The sequence below is a fragment of the Hibiscus syriacus genome, unplaced genomic scaffold, assembly GCF_006381635.1.
Source record: "Hibiscus syriacus cultivar Baekdansim isolate YM2019G1 unplaced genomic scaffold, ASM638163v2 tig00110548_pilon, whole genome shotgun sequence".
Lineage (NCBI taxonomy): Eukaryota > Viridiplantae > Streptophyta > Magnoliopsida > Malvales > Malvaceae > Hibiscus > Hibiscus syriacus.
The window spans coordinates 469,621-485,281 of NW_024062775.1; the positions used below are offsets into that span (position 1 = coordinate 469,621).

At 33.2% G+C, this 15,661-nt stretch overlaps 1 protein-coding gene across 1 annotated transcript; it reads left to right on the top strand.

Moving 5' to 3' along the window:
* Positions 1 to 1,396: 1,396 nt before the first annotated feature.
* Positions 1,397 to 2,232, top strand: LOC120130577. Its single transcript, XM_039147790.1, has 2 exons — positions 1,397 to 1,966; positions 2,057 to 2,232. Exons 1-2 carry the CDS (start codon positions 1,438 to 1,440, stop codon positions 2,200 to 2,202), a joined length of 675 nt encoding a protein of 224 aa, XP_039003721.1. The 5' UTR covers positions 1,397 to 1,437; the 3' UTR covers positions 2,203 to 2,232.
* The last annotated feature ends 13,429 nt before the right edge of the window (positions 2,233 to 15,661 follow it).

The following is a 15,661-nucleotide window of genomic DNA, read 5'->3' on the forward strand; positions in this document are numbered from 1 at the left end:
AATTATTACAAAATATATGATCTATTTTATACATACATGTTAAGAATTTCCAAAAACTTAAATCAATTTTTAAGCCAACTTCTTTGCCATCAAAGAATTAAAGAATAAAAACATTCAAATGGGACAAAAAATCTTTATTTAGAAACCAGAAACCACTTATTCTTTTAATGTTGGTTTGCTCGGAAAATATGGAATCTGTTTTGTTGTTAATATTTTCGGAAATGCGTTACAGAAAATATTAATATTTTTTTTCATGTTTTCGGTAAAACGTTATCTAAAACATTATTTTTTTTTCTACTGAAAATGTTAATATTAGGCGTTACCTAAAATGTTATTTTTTTCTATCGGAAATTAGGTAGCGAAATTAACATTTCTAGTAGAAAAAAATAATATTTTAGGTAGCGCTTTACCGAAAATATTAAAAAAATATTAATATTTTCAGTAACATCCTTCCTTAAGCCGTATATTAGGATGTCATATAATAAAACTACCCGTTATGTTTGTTCATTGAAAAATTAATAAGAATGATGATGTAAATAGGAATCTTTGTGTTAATTGGAGTTGCTTTGTAAGGTGTTCTGGTTTTCTATACCAGACTTGGAATTATTTGTAATAATAATAATAATAATAATAATATTATTATTATTATTATTATTATAATAATAATAAATACGTAAACTCGGATGAAAATGACTGTGGACACATCCGGTGCAAATGGAATCCACTCTCAATTTAGTCTCTTGAAAGGAAATGCACCAAAATCCAGTTGCTGTTTGACTCAAATGATTTAAAGTCAAAAAACTGTGAAAGTCGGAATCCCAGCCGAACAAGGTTCGGACTAGATTATTTGACCTTGAATGTCCGTCCGAGGAATATATTAACAAAGAAGATGGAGCTCGAGGAGTGTCTGCAAAAAATAGTTACAAGGTTTCTAGTGAGAGGAATGGAAACTTATCAATGCACTATGATAGTAATTATAGTTCTAATGGTGAAGCTACTAGTTTCGGTTTAAAATTGCTGAGAACTCGTGGTTTCACCGATTTGAATGAACCTATTCCGGTTGAGGAACCATCTAGTTCAGCTTGTGTTGGTATTCTGACTAACATTAGTAGCTCAAAAAATGAGGTCCAAAGGAAGGATCGTCTATGTCACAGCTGCTTCTAGGCTTCAACCAAAGGGGTGTAGAAGTTCTCCAAGATTTGGAGGTTGAAAGCAGGCAAAATGGAGGAGAGTTCTCTAATAAATTTGAAAATGGTAATGTAGCTATGTTTTGATGACTCTTTTGACGTTCAGTTCTTATCTATTAAAAGTATTTACATCCTTTAATATGCCACTCTCTTTCAGGACAACCTATAAGCAATGGAAGTTTTTCATCCTGAAGATTTGCATGCCCAACGCTAATCGGTACAGGCTGAAATTATTGAGGCCCGACCTGCAATGTTTCTTTCATTTAATCAGAATAAGAGAGGAATGTTTGGAAAACGGAAAATTTTTGGCATAGAAATACCTGAAAACAGTAACGGTGTGTCTACTGTTACATCACATGGACTTGATCCGATGTCTGTTCATTCTTGGTCAGATGCAGCTCATTCTGAGATACTCTCTGTCTCAAGTCGGGCTATATTTAATGGTAACTTGAGCCAAAATGGCTCTCGGACCTATGGCCAGCTGAATACTACCTCAACAGCCTTGTTGCAGGACCATGACATTATCAGGGGCAAATTGCTTGTTGATAGCAATTCAAGATCTCTTCCAAGTTCTCTACCTTGGATGATGGGGGAAAAGTCCACAATCGATCTAAATGCAGGCACAATGGCTGCAGACGGTTATGAGATTGAAGAAATTTCTCGATCAGACTTTGCTTCTGTTAATGGATCCATAAATCAGAACTCAAATGGAGAATTGTCTTGGTTAAGGGCTCCAAGACCTAGTTATGTGAAACCTAACAAAGATGTCGAAGGTTCTCTTAAAATGAATTTTAATTCATTGCAAAACTCCTCTCAGCAGTTTATTGACAGAACTGAAATGAGAATCCGGGATTCCTTGCCTACATCTAGTGTTGATGATCCAAAGCATCAGAAAAGTGATACTAGTTATTCTTCAAGCAGTACAAAGCTTCTTGGTTTCTCTGTTTCTGAAAATATATGCCAAGATCCGCCTTCGCACGCCATTAAAGCCGAGTTCTCATGCTTCTGCAATTGATGGTGTTAACTCTGATACGACTCGAGGGCCTTTGTCGGCTGCAGATACAAGTTCAGATAATCCAAATGCTAATGCTGGACGCATTGATTTGAATTTGTGTGCTGCCGAAAAGGGGATAGAAGATACTCAGTTAACATCCTTTTCTGTAAGGACCACCAATGTGAGGATTGCTAGGATAGACTTGGAGATGCCAGTGAACACCGAAATGGGAACTAGGGATACCTTGGATTACAAGTCTGTTGAAAACAACCCTACGAAGCCTTCCAACTTGTTACATGGCGAAGTCGAGCAGTCTCCAGGACTTACGAGTGTTTCCGTGGCACTTGCAGCTGAGGCTCTGATTGTCATATCATCATCCTGTGTGATCGATCTTCGTCAGAATGCCGGCTCAGACAAATCGGAAGTATCAGCAAGTGATTCACTTCTTTGGTTTGCTGAGATCGTTACTACCTGCAGGAGTGATACCGAGAATGATGTCGGATCAATCAGATCCAGAGATGCGTGATTAGCTTCCCTCCTCTCCTCTACCTATAAAACAACTTTCATGGTGAACCGCAAATTTTTCTCATGGCTTTGCGATTCGGAACTTTCAAGCCGTGGAGATCCACACGGTACATGTTCTCTTTTGATTGTAATTGATTTTCTCTACTAGTTCAAGGTGTCCTGAATCCCGAGTGAGTGTCTTTGTGTAATTCTTCATAATAAGTTGCATGGCGTTTAAAACAAAAACAAGGAGACGAAAGCTTTGGATGTACAATGTGAAATATTCTGAATGACTGTTTGAGAGTGTTCCGGAACCGCTCCTAGCAAACTTATTTAGTGAATTCACTGATTAAATTTTTTTTCTTCATTATTTTAAAAGATTTAAATTTGAATAATTATGACACTAGAATATATATTATCAATATATTAAATTAATATTACTTCATAATTATTATATATTATTTAAAAACTACTTGCATAGTAACACATAACTTTTATATAAAAGCGGACATATGGATTATATTTATTAAATTTGATAATGTATTTGTAAAAACAAATTAGTAATAACTTCATATATAAAATATCAAATTTGTACACTATCGTTTTTCTATATATTCTCTTTGCTTTAAAACAAATTGATTGAAGAAAAAGAAAAAGGAGAATAGGGATAAGGTTGGATACAGTAGTTAGCTGCTAAGCATTTGATGGAACATGAAATGAGAAATTGAGATATGTAGTGCAAGTGCAAGGTGTTTATTTATATTCATGACATCTTTTCAGAACCGACTCACACCCCAAGCCAAACTAATTGCTTGCTTCAAGATCGGATCATACGATGTCTAAAACAAATCATTTATGTATTTGCAGTAGCATCTAACCCACGACTTACTTTAAGGCTGTAAACCATCTAATTAAAGTGGAGTTTGAGATTCTTAACTCTGAATCGAAAATTTATAGGTTAAAAATTATCGACTTAGATTTGAGTTCAAAATAAAAGAATAAAAGATAATATCCTAAATTTCAGTTCAATTAAAGTTTAAACTCAAATCTAAACTCTAAATATATAAAAACAATTATGTTATATTTAAAAATTACAACATATATTAAAAAAAATAAGAAACAAACATATAAATATCAATGTCATTATCCAATAACTTGTTTAGAATTATTAAAAATTCGAATCAAATTTAAATTCGTCAAACTTTAATTAATTTTTTTTGAAAGAGATTTTGTATAAATGTTTACAAATACAATCCATAGATAAAATCATAGATCTCGTTAAAAAACCTCCCTAAACCTAGTTGGAAGAAAAATAGTGTACCATGATCTTGTGGAACAAAGGAGAAAATCAAAGCAAAGAAACACACACTAAACAGACCAACCACAACCATAAGCAAAGCCATAGATAATTGCACCAACAAAGTCATGCTTCAACTTGGCACGAGATAACCCTATTAAAAGTCAATTCTGCAACTTTAGGAAGCAGCAGAAACGCATCAAACCCGAGGGACTAGGAGGCAATCCAGCAGTTGTACGCTCTAAAGCCAAGCCAAACCAACACTTCACATTACAGCACCAAAACTAGATCTGCAGCATTACATCCTGGTACATCAACTATAGTCCATGCTCGAATTAGAACCACTAGGCTCAACTACCAATACAACAAAGATGGGAAGGGATACATTTCTGCACCACAGACACGAGACTAACATCTAAGGCACACCAATGCAAATCAGAATCCACAAGCCACAAGCTATATGTTAAGTAGTGCCACCATCAGTGAAACACAGAGGCATAAAACACCCAGACCCCTACACTGCCAGCGACGACACCAATCCGAATATACAACACCGACAACCAGCAGCTAACTAATAACAACTAAAATACTTACAATAGTACTCGACAGTGCCAAGGTAATAAGAGCCATGAGCATAACACACTAACAGAAATCGGAAACAACGCATGAAATTTTAGAGTAAGCGAGCATGGGACTATCCAAAACGGAGAGAGTCTACCATCGTTCTGAAAAAACCAAACAGAACACAATCCATGACCTAGCGACTTCAAACAACGCAACTATTCTAGGAAACCAGGATACTCGGTGTTGAAAGCTGCAATCTTCACTTAATTGGAAATGACACTCCTTTCATAAACAAATGCATCGAGCAGTCCTCACGTCTGTCCAGCGCCTAATAAGACCCAAAACGAGCCTCAACCAGCAACTACAATGAGATCCCAAACCTCCATACCCACCATCACTCGGAAGGTGCATAACTAATGCTGACCAAATCACCAAACATTGGACCACTTTGCAGCTGTATTCAATCACACCATGGCCCCCACCCAATGATATTGTTTTCACACATACTCATCCACCATGTAACAACATAAGGTGGCCCTAACCTTACGAAAAAGCAGGAAATTCGTTAACAACACACTAGTCAACCGTAAGCCTTTCTGAACAACTTCCTTTTTACCAGACCTTGTTCCAAACCGCAAGGCTTCACCTTCTCTCATCCTTATTGTTCCCCGATGACTACTTTCACTTGGAAGCTTTGACAGTAAAACGGACCCTAACTAACGCTCCTGTCATGCACGTGCCTTTATTATGAACTCTTTCATTTCTCTCCTATAGAAGCTTATTGAAGGATACAACCCAGGCCACTTTCAATTGCACCAACAACACAATCCTTCCTATAATCGCCTCAGAGTAATTTTTCTTCACTATAGGTACTCTTGTTGAACATTACGTCATTTCTACACAACCACACAGACCAGAATACTCCAAAGAAAGCAAGGTTCCATAGTGGTTTACTCAAATTTGAGATCGGCAGTCCGTTCTAGGACAACAGGAATGCTCGGACATCCCCTGGACACACAACATGGATATTCCAAAGGGAAAACCATCTCATCCATACTCTCCAGACGGTTTCGCACTGAAAGAACAGATGATTAGCCGGCTCTCTTTCCTTATGGAACAACTCGCAAACACAAGCCTCCAAATTAACAATTCCTCGCTTGCCTAGCTCTTCAAGCACCGGAAGCCTCTGTAGTACTGCTCGCCAAACTAAGAACTCAACCATTGGAACTGATGAATTTGACCAGACTAATTTCCAAAATTTATCATGCTCCTCTTCTACAAATACAGAGATCGAACGAAAAGCTTTGGGAGTATACACTCCACTAGAGGACCACAACCATCGGATTGTGTCCTTTTCCATACTTCCACTTACTGCTTGATCTAAGGTTCGGATGAATTCGTCACATACACTAAATTCCCATGAGTACAAAAGTCTCCTGATCTCTATATTCCAAACCCATCTCCCGTTGATTTTTTTTTTTTTACCAAAGTCAGCCACCATCCCTTCTCTTCTAATGACTAATTCGAAAATTCTTGGAAATGCCAACTTTAGCGACGCCACTTCGGTCCAATGGTCGTTCCAGAAATCCGTTGACTTTCCATCTCCTACGGCGATCCTCAGATTCTTAGGTAGCGGATCGTCGACGTTATCTAGAGGCCGAACCACGTTCCTCCAAATCCAAGACATTTTATTTGTTGGGAGCTTGGAGGGAATCAACGAACCATGATCATACCCGTACTTTGCAACAACGGTTTTTCTCCAGAGGCTGTTTGGTTCATCCCCGAACCTCCATACCTCTTTATAACCCTTGTCGTAATTGATTCTTTACTTCCAAAGTGAAAATACTTTCTTATTTCTTTACTACCTTAAACATATCCTATAATTCTAAATTTTATCCCCGTTTTCCTATTATATCCTTAATATATACTTTTATATTCTTCATTTGTTCTAAACAAAATAAACTTTAACTTTACCTCTGCATTCATTGTGCTATTTTCTTCTTCTATTAATAATTATTCTTTTTCCTTGTTTTAATTTCCATTTCTTAATTTAGCCAACACTTCAAGCTTTTCCTTCTTTATTATCAATGCAATTGATCAACACTTTGCACTGTCTTCAAGCAAGTACATTATTTGTTAACTTTTACTCATAACACACAAAAAAATTCTTCTTAAATCGAAGCTTCCTGTAACATAGCTCATCTTAATTTAGCCAACACTTCAAGCTTTTCCTTCTTTATTATCAATGCAATTGATCCAACACTTTGCCACTGTCTTCAAGCAAGTACATTATTTGTTAACTTTTACTCATAACACAAAAAAAATTCTTCTTAAATCGAAAGCTTCCTTGTAACATAGCTCATCTCTTTTTCTTCGTACACCAATACCCTTCTCATACCGGTATGAGAGGCATCATCATACTACTTGTAATCCTTACTGATAGCAGAATTTATTGCACCTTTCTAACTTTGGTAGTCTACACTACTTGTAAAGAAAACTATTTTGTATTATTCCTTATACTTAAAATTTCTCCGCTAATTCATCAGATACTACATTCAAATATGTACCTAACCATATAAAGTACTTTTTCCAATTCAACTTGTACAATTTCTTGAAAGAATTAAAGATATTCATGACTTCCAAGGAAATGAAGCATGAATCAACCAAGAAGAAGAGACCCCTGTGTGCTTCAATTGTCAAAGAATAGGGCATGTCAAGTATGATTATCCCCTTCTAAAAAAGAAGGGATCATCTAAGAAAAAGACATTTGTTGCAACTTGGAGTGATGAAGATGACTCTAATGATGAAGAAGAAGTAGTCAACCTTTGCCTCATGGCCAACGAAGAAGAATCTGAGGTATCTTCTAACTCAAATGAATTAAATTCATGTTCTTTGATGAGTTACAAGATGCTTATAATTTTGAAAATCAAAAAAATAAATTTTGCAAAATAATTTAGATCTTTTAAAAGTCAAAATCAATGTTTTAGAAAAAGAAAATTTTGATTTAAAAGTTAAGCTTGAAAGCTTAACAAAAGAAAAATAATTAATTTCTAAAAACAACACATTATGTTTAAAAATGGCAAAATGCTCACATTGTCATTTTCATGGTCATTTGGAACATACTTGTCCTATAAAGAAAAGAAAATCTTTAAAATTAGACAAGTATGAGTTCCTAAGGGAACAAGGGGCATTGAAACTAACGTCCAAGGATCCAAAGCAATTTGGGTACCAAAATTGAAATGAATGCCTCTTGTAGGTGTGTAACTTCTAAGCTTAATGCTCTTGTTTTGTTTATTTGGTTTCTCAATTAACTTTATACATGCATGAGTGTTGATTTTAAATGGCTATGCATTGTTTTAATAGCATTTATGTTGAAAAATGCTTTATGATGAACATTTTAAACTTTTAATGATTTTTCATAATTTTTAGTTCATCATAATGAATTTTGGTCAAAATTGGTTTTAATGAAAATGATATCTCTCTAACAATTGAAATCAACTTTTCAAATGTTTTGATTTTATAAATTTTAATTTTTGACCTAAAATTAAATGTTTATGCATGTGACTTAAAATGCAAAAGATATCTCTCTAACAATTGATATCAAATTTTCAAATGCATAATATTTTTGGAAAACTTTATGCATATGCACTTAATTTCAATAATTGAAATTGCATAAAGTATTTTAGACTTGGATACATTGAATTTCATGTGCTACTAACATATTTTCTATTCTTTGTTGAAATTCAATTTTGTTTAAGTGTCAAGTTTTTAATGCTAAATTTTGTTTGGAATGCACTTATTGAGGGGGAGCTTTGATTTTTCAAATAATTTTTTAATATCAAATTTATCACTTACTCTCCATTGTTATTTTAGAACTTTAAAGATTGAATTATTTTTGATATAACAAAAAGGATGAGAAGTTTGGTTTGAAAAATTCAATTTCTTAATGAAAAGGGGGAGCTTAACTTTTTCATATATTTTCCAAACAATTGGTAACAATTGGTGTCCTTTTCATTAAAAATTTTATTAAGGGGGGTTTTGTCAAAAAAAAAATTTCAAATGTTTTGTTATATCAAAAAAGGGGAGATTGTTGAACTATGTTTTGATATAACAATTTATGGCAAAATGTTTTTGGACTTGAATTGAATTTATTTAAAGTTTTCAAAGTTTACAAAAATAATTCAAAGTCCATTTAATTTAGAATTTGAGCACAAAAATGTTTTTATGAATAGTACTATATTGTATAAATAGTACCAATATTGTATGAATAGTATCTATACTGTGTGAATAGTAATGAACAATACTGATGCTAAAAAGTTCTAGAATGCAAAATGGGTATCGATACCTCTACAGTAGTATCGATACTGCTACAGTAAAATCAAGCTCAACGGTCAAAAATTTCAAATATTACAAAGGTAGTACCGATACCCATTGAAGGGGTACCGATACTACTTGTTCTGGGTAGTTTTATTTAGCAGAAAATGAATCCCCAACGGCTGCAAGACATCCCCAACGGATATATACGACTTCAAACTCATTCCAAATTATAAATACATGTTCAAGACACTTGAAGAAGTAAGAGAACAATTATCCAAGCAATCAAACACAAGAGAAGAGTTTTTCATTCTTAGTTTATCTTTCTCTTGTAAATATTTTGTTCTTGTGAGCTTAATTCTTGTAAACACCTACCTTAGAGAAGTTTTCTTGTTTACATTTCCTTTCGTTTTAAAGGGGTTTTAGTTCTAGCTGAGCCCGTGAAAAGCTAGGGAAAGGTTCTAGTTTATCCCGTGAAAAACTAGGGGGTTTGTAAATGTTACTCTTGATCCTGTAAAAAGAAAGAACAAATTAGTGAATTTGTTGGAAAATCCTTGGTGAGGAGCTAAGGTAGTGGATGTAGACTTGGTTGAGAAGTGGAACAACTATAAATCGTTATATAAATCTTTATCTTTCAATCTCCTTACTCCCTAAACATAAAAATCGATCCCAACCCTCTTTACAAACCATTCTGATTGTCGATTTGAGCTTCTGCAAATTCCAACACTTACTAATTTAAATAAATAATGCTTCATTTCCTAATAACTTGGTTAGTGGGGAGGGGTCATCAAAAGTTTCTTTATGAATCTTTCGAATTCAGAATAACTACAACTTTTCAAAATTCTAATCAATCACAGTTCGTACATATACTATACTTTATACTGTTCCACCCTTATCTTCTTTCAGAAAGTTTAAAACCTTAATCGATATTATACTTCGTGTTATTCCTTTATCTTAATTAAATCGAAATATCCTAAAAAATACAATTATCATTGACTTTTGGGTATAATTTGGGAATTCGATTCCCTAACACATAAATATTAATGAAACCTAGTTCAACTTCAAAATTATTTAGTCAAACTAGCATTAATCGCTTCTAATTCTTACATTCGACCGAAAATTTAAAAGACATGATTCTATACTTTTAACTGTGAAGCTCGTCAATCCTTATTAAGCGATATTTACCACTACAAATCATTTTTGCATTATAATCGTGGAAGTTAATCGTTTGCGATTGTTTCCTATAAAATCTTCCCTTTTCTCATCTCTCTTTTTCAATCATCATAATTTTGTAATCCTTTCGAGCCCCTCTGAATCGTTAAATTTGAAAAATCATCTATTAGGACTTAACAACGAAAATATCTAATTTGTAACCGAAATTATTATAAATCCTCGATAGTGACTTATACGCTATTTATCCTTACCTTTGTGGCCCAAAAAAATTTAACCATCACTCTATATTCTGAAATCAATTCTAATCCAACATTCCTCTATATTAATATCCTTGTTTTCCAATTGAGTGAATTGTAGTCTCTTCTCAATTTACTCTTTACTCGTTGGTAGAATATTCCTTTTGCAACATAAAGAAAATTTCGTACGACACTAACCTTTTTAACTTATCAAAATATTATCAATCCTCGGAAGAGGATACTTGTTCTTCTTTATTACCTTATTTAATGGATGATAATCCATACATAATTTCATAGACTTGTCTTTCTATTTCACAATAACACTAGTTCATCCTAGATGACACGCTTAGTCCTGTAAATCCCTGGTCTTAACAATTATACTAATTATACCTTTACTTCTATTAGTTCAGTCGGATCCATTCGATATCGCTATAGAAATAAACATAATACCAAGAACATCTCTATTTTACTTCATGCATCTCAATCTAGAGGTAATTCAGGTAACTCTTGCAAATACACAATTGGATACTCTCAAACAGTGGGAATATCTTTCAACTTAACTATGAAAGTTTGAGTATCCACTTCATCCACTAAGAAGGCTTAACAACCTTATAACAATAACTTCATAACAGTTACTTTCAAAATTCCAGTAGGGAACATGTTTACTCTCTTTGTCATATTAGTCCACCATATGTGTGCTTGACCTCTTAGCAGTGAGACTACTCCATCCATCTTCTCCATTTCAGAACAATAGAGATCATCCAACATAATTTTCACGTCATTTAACCAAAGATCCACATAAACAGAACCTTCATCAGCTTCTCCCTTAAACTCGGTCATTCCTAAACTTTTTAACTATTTAACAACATTTATCCCAGAGATCGAGGAAGTAGATGGTTGGAAACACTTCAGAATCATGTCCAACGTCCGGAAAAATACTCCTTGATCTTGTACAGGCACTCCCTGAGGCTCCTGTTCTTCACCTTGCCTAGCTAGGGCATGTGAATTGCTACTACAGTCATTAACTCTATCTCCCGCTTCACTTCGAGAGCATGTCTGACATCTATTAAGATTAAATCGCTTAACTAATTAGAAAATACATAATACTCATTACACTATCAAATCAGAGATTTTTTGATATTTTATTGGCATGTACACCTTTTTAAAACATAGATTACTTTATTTTGAATCTAAAATCGGTTAAACCTTAGCTCTGATACAAATAAATGTCACATCCCTGACCCGTACTCAACCCATACCTGACCCAGATACGAATCTGAGGTGTAACATCGACTTCTAAATGCTTTGACTCTTTGAAAATATGATAAAATTTGGCTTTTTATCTTTATTTTAATGGCGAAGCCATCAATAAAACAAGTTACTATTAAAATTAATAGTAGGCTATGAAAACAAATGTTTTCCTATATATACATAAACTTTAAAAAGTATAATTACAAAAATAGATCAGAACATTTGAAATTTAAACATTTATAGTACATGCCAACCAAATTTCAAAATACCAATATTCACATACTGTTCAAATCGATCTGATCTGATCTTTTTCAGAGGGTATGTTGTCCTAACTTAGCTTTACTCTGCTGACTTCTCTGAACCTACGTGTAAAAGCACTCACACGCTAAGTCTTTGACTTAGTAAGGCATAAATGAGCATAATATAACATTAAAATATTCATTTAAATATTTCAGAAGAAACATTAAATACGGAAAACAATATACATTTCATAACAGTAGCATATATTGTTATTCACTTTTCAATTCATATTACTTTTTTTAATAGCCCAATGTATATCACTGAGAACTCAAGGTATGTGAGTGCTTTGAGGTTGTGCACTATAATTACAGTCGAAACTGTCGCGTAGAATTTGCACTGAATCACCACATAGAATATGCACCAAAGTGCCATATAGATTTGACCCGAAGGACCGCGTATAATTGTCTCGAATAACCACATAGAATTATCCCGAAGGACCTCGTAGAACCCTCGATTTTTGGCATGCCAATTATACCTCTAATTCTCATAGCACATACTTTGGTCTTTAACATATAAGTATTTCACATAACATTATTCAAATTATCAATTATTCATATAGAATATATTCGTGTAGAACATATTCACATTGAACATATTCACATAGAACATATTCACATAATAATAAAATCAAAACAGTACTTTTGAAATACGATTTAGGTAAAACCATAAAAATTAATACAAATAACTATTCACAATTCTATTTTAGTTAACAAGCATTGGAAGTCAACTCATCATAAGTCTTCTTCCCTTGTATTAATACATTAATGTTATATGCACTCACGTTTGCCTCACTTAAGCCCTAAGCAAAATCCTTTTCACTTGCGCTTAATCTCTTTATTGTGTTGATTCATTATGTACTTGTTTTCGATCGAATCTACACATTAACATGACCAAGATAAATACCGAAACTAAATTAATTACTATCCAATCAGAATTTACATAAACTAAATGAAACACCTAACTTAAAATTTCAAACTTAACAATATACGTACTCTACACCCAATACTGATACTTCCATTCTATGGTACCAATACCTACCTCAATATCGATACCCAAATTGCATTATGGAATTTCATTTTCAATTACAGTATTGATACCTTACTATTGGTATCGATACCTCTCTATCAGTATCGATACTACTTCATTCAGTATCGATTTTGTTCATTCGATTCATAAAATTTCCCTCCATTTAGCCTTATAGTATCAATAATGTTCTTCCAGTGCTGATACTCTTACCCATAATTCACTTATTTCAATTCAAATTTTACCCAAAACTAACCTAAATCTCATACTTTTAACTCCATTCATACCCTTAAACTCAATAGCACTTATCACAACCAATTTACATCAATTAAATTCCCTTTTATCCAAAATTCTCATTATAACACTTAAAAATAAAAATCTTACTCATTCTTCAAACATGTTTCCAATCTTTTCTAATAATTCAAACACCTTATTTAGACCTTTTTCAAGTCAAATATATCTTTAAAATCCAATTACCAATCAATTTTCATCAACTCTCTTAAAAACCCATTTTACCAAGTCACCATTAAATCCTTAATCCCTTATTTTCTACTCATCTTTAAGATTTCTTAAGCTTCTATATCACCCAAGAACTCAAAACCAAATCAAAAATGAAAGAAATAATCAACTACCAAAATCACTTACCTTAGCAATGGAAGTTTACATTGGAAGAAGATAAGAAGAGAAGATAAAGAATTCTCTAGGCTTTTCTTTTCCTTTCTCCTATTTCCTCACATGTTATATAACTTTAAAAATGAATTTTAAATTCATTTCATGCCAAAAGACCATTTTTCCCTTCCATCCTTCAATCTTTGATAATATATCCTAAACAAAAATTGCCAAATCAATCCTTGAACATTTTGATTTATCAAAATTAAATCGCTAAATTTTAAATTCTTACACTTTAGTCACTGACCTGATGTTTGGGGTATTACAAGAATGCTCAAGGATCGGGACGCCTTTTATTGTAGAATTTTTAAAGAGAAATATATAAAGCATGTTAATTTCATGGAAAGAGTAATCAAGTAAATTGTTCTCATACTTGGAGAATAATCATAAACACTAGAGCTTTTGTGAAGAAAAGATACAAGCACCAAATTCGACCGGAAGAGCAGACGAGATTTTGTACTAACTGATAGGTAGATGATGCAACACTAATGAAAACGTATCTTGGAAGAACTTTTAACAATGAGGAAAAATTAGTAAACTTCATTGAGGAAGATCGTAACTAGAACATTCTAGAGCTACAAAAAATAATCTCTAAAGACACCATAAACCTGATCAGAAGTATACCTCAATCACTAAGAGAAATATAACGCTTTGAAGATAGGATAAATTGGTGTTTCTCTAAAGATGATGAGTTTCCAATAAAGTCTACCTTTAGGGCCATATCTAATAAAAGCTCAGGAAATGTTCAGACCTAGAAATATTATTGGATTTGGAAATTGAATAAAAATGAACGGATTAGAAATTTCATATGGTTATGCCTCTTGAACAATTCGAATACGAATGAGATTAGAAGGATGAAAAATATGAATCAAGATCCAAGTAGTAAACCGTGTTAGTAAACAACCAAATATATATAACACATTTTGAGAAGTTGTAAAATAACAAAGACTATATGGGTTGAAATGAAAACAAACTCACATGATGATAGATTTACCACAAGAGACTTCAAAGATTGGCTAAGATGGAACTGTCAATAAGGGAAAATGAAATATGAAGGAACGTGTTGGGGAACATGATTCTCATCAATTATATGGGGTCTATGGAAAGCAATAAATGAAACAATATTAAAAAATAACAACACAAACCCATGACAGGTTATACGTTACAAAAAGAATCTATCTAGTGACATTTTTAAAGCTAGAAGTAAAAAGATTACGAAAATTACCAAAGAACCCATATGGGTGAAGTGGAGACTGTAACACCCTAAATTCTAGACTACTAGTTTAGGGTTTACTTTAGAGGTATGTGAGCCTAGAGGATTTCATAATTGAAGTTGTTGGGATGACTGTGGGCTTAATTGGATGAGGATTGGGCCCAATTAACCATAAAAAGAGATTTTTTAATAATAGAAAGATGAGAATGGGCCAAAACAAAATTATTCTATTTTTAAAATATGAGAGCTTTTATTTCTTTCAACGCTTTATTCTTTTCATTTCATTCTACCATTTTTTCTTTAAATTTCATTGCTGAAAGTGAGTCATTTGAGCTTTATAATCCATCCCTAATCCCTCCAGGAATATCCTTTATGTTTAGAGTCTTACAACTTTCTTTTTGGCTAGAGAAAGTGGGTTCTTAGTTCAAGAAGAGTGGGATGAAGTAAATCTTGTTGAGAAAGGAGTTTCATTTCGGGTTTCTAACATCAAGGTAATGTATTTCTAATCCATTATAGTGTTAAGGTTTTCATAAGCATGAAGATTTGATAAGATTTGAGTATTTTACGATTTATAATTAATTTCATGATTAGATGATGTTTTTATGACACTTTATGACCCTAAATAACTTTCTTCAACTTTAGTACATGTTTTAGGATCAAACTAAGACTTTTGGGATGATATTTGGGTGTTTTCCAAGCTTAAACAAGGCATTTCTAGGTTCAAGTATCGATAATAGATGAACAATATGGAAATTGTATGAACTGAGATGAAATATGGCATTTCTAAAATGGAGAATCGATACTGAGGGGAAGAGTATGGATAATGCTCCTACAATATCAATACTGAGGGTATTTGGTATCTATATTAGGCCAATTTCAGTAAACAAAAACATTTTTGTTATCGATACTCATTAGGGTACTGATATTTAACCCTAG

Bases quoted from the DNA above. Each gene is read 5' to 3' on its own strand.
- LOC120130577 (XM_039147790.1), top strand. From the start codon at position 1,438: ATGTTTCTTTCATTTAATCAGAATAAGAGAGGAATGTTTGGAAAACGG. The intron at 1,967-2,056 runs TTAAAATGAATT...TGCCTACATCTA, and splicing joins CAAAGATGTCGAAGGTTCTC to GTGTTGATGATCCAAAGCAT.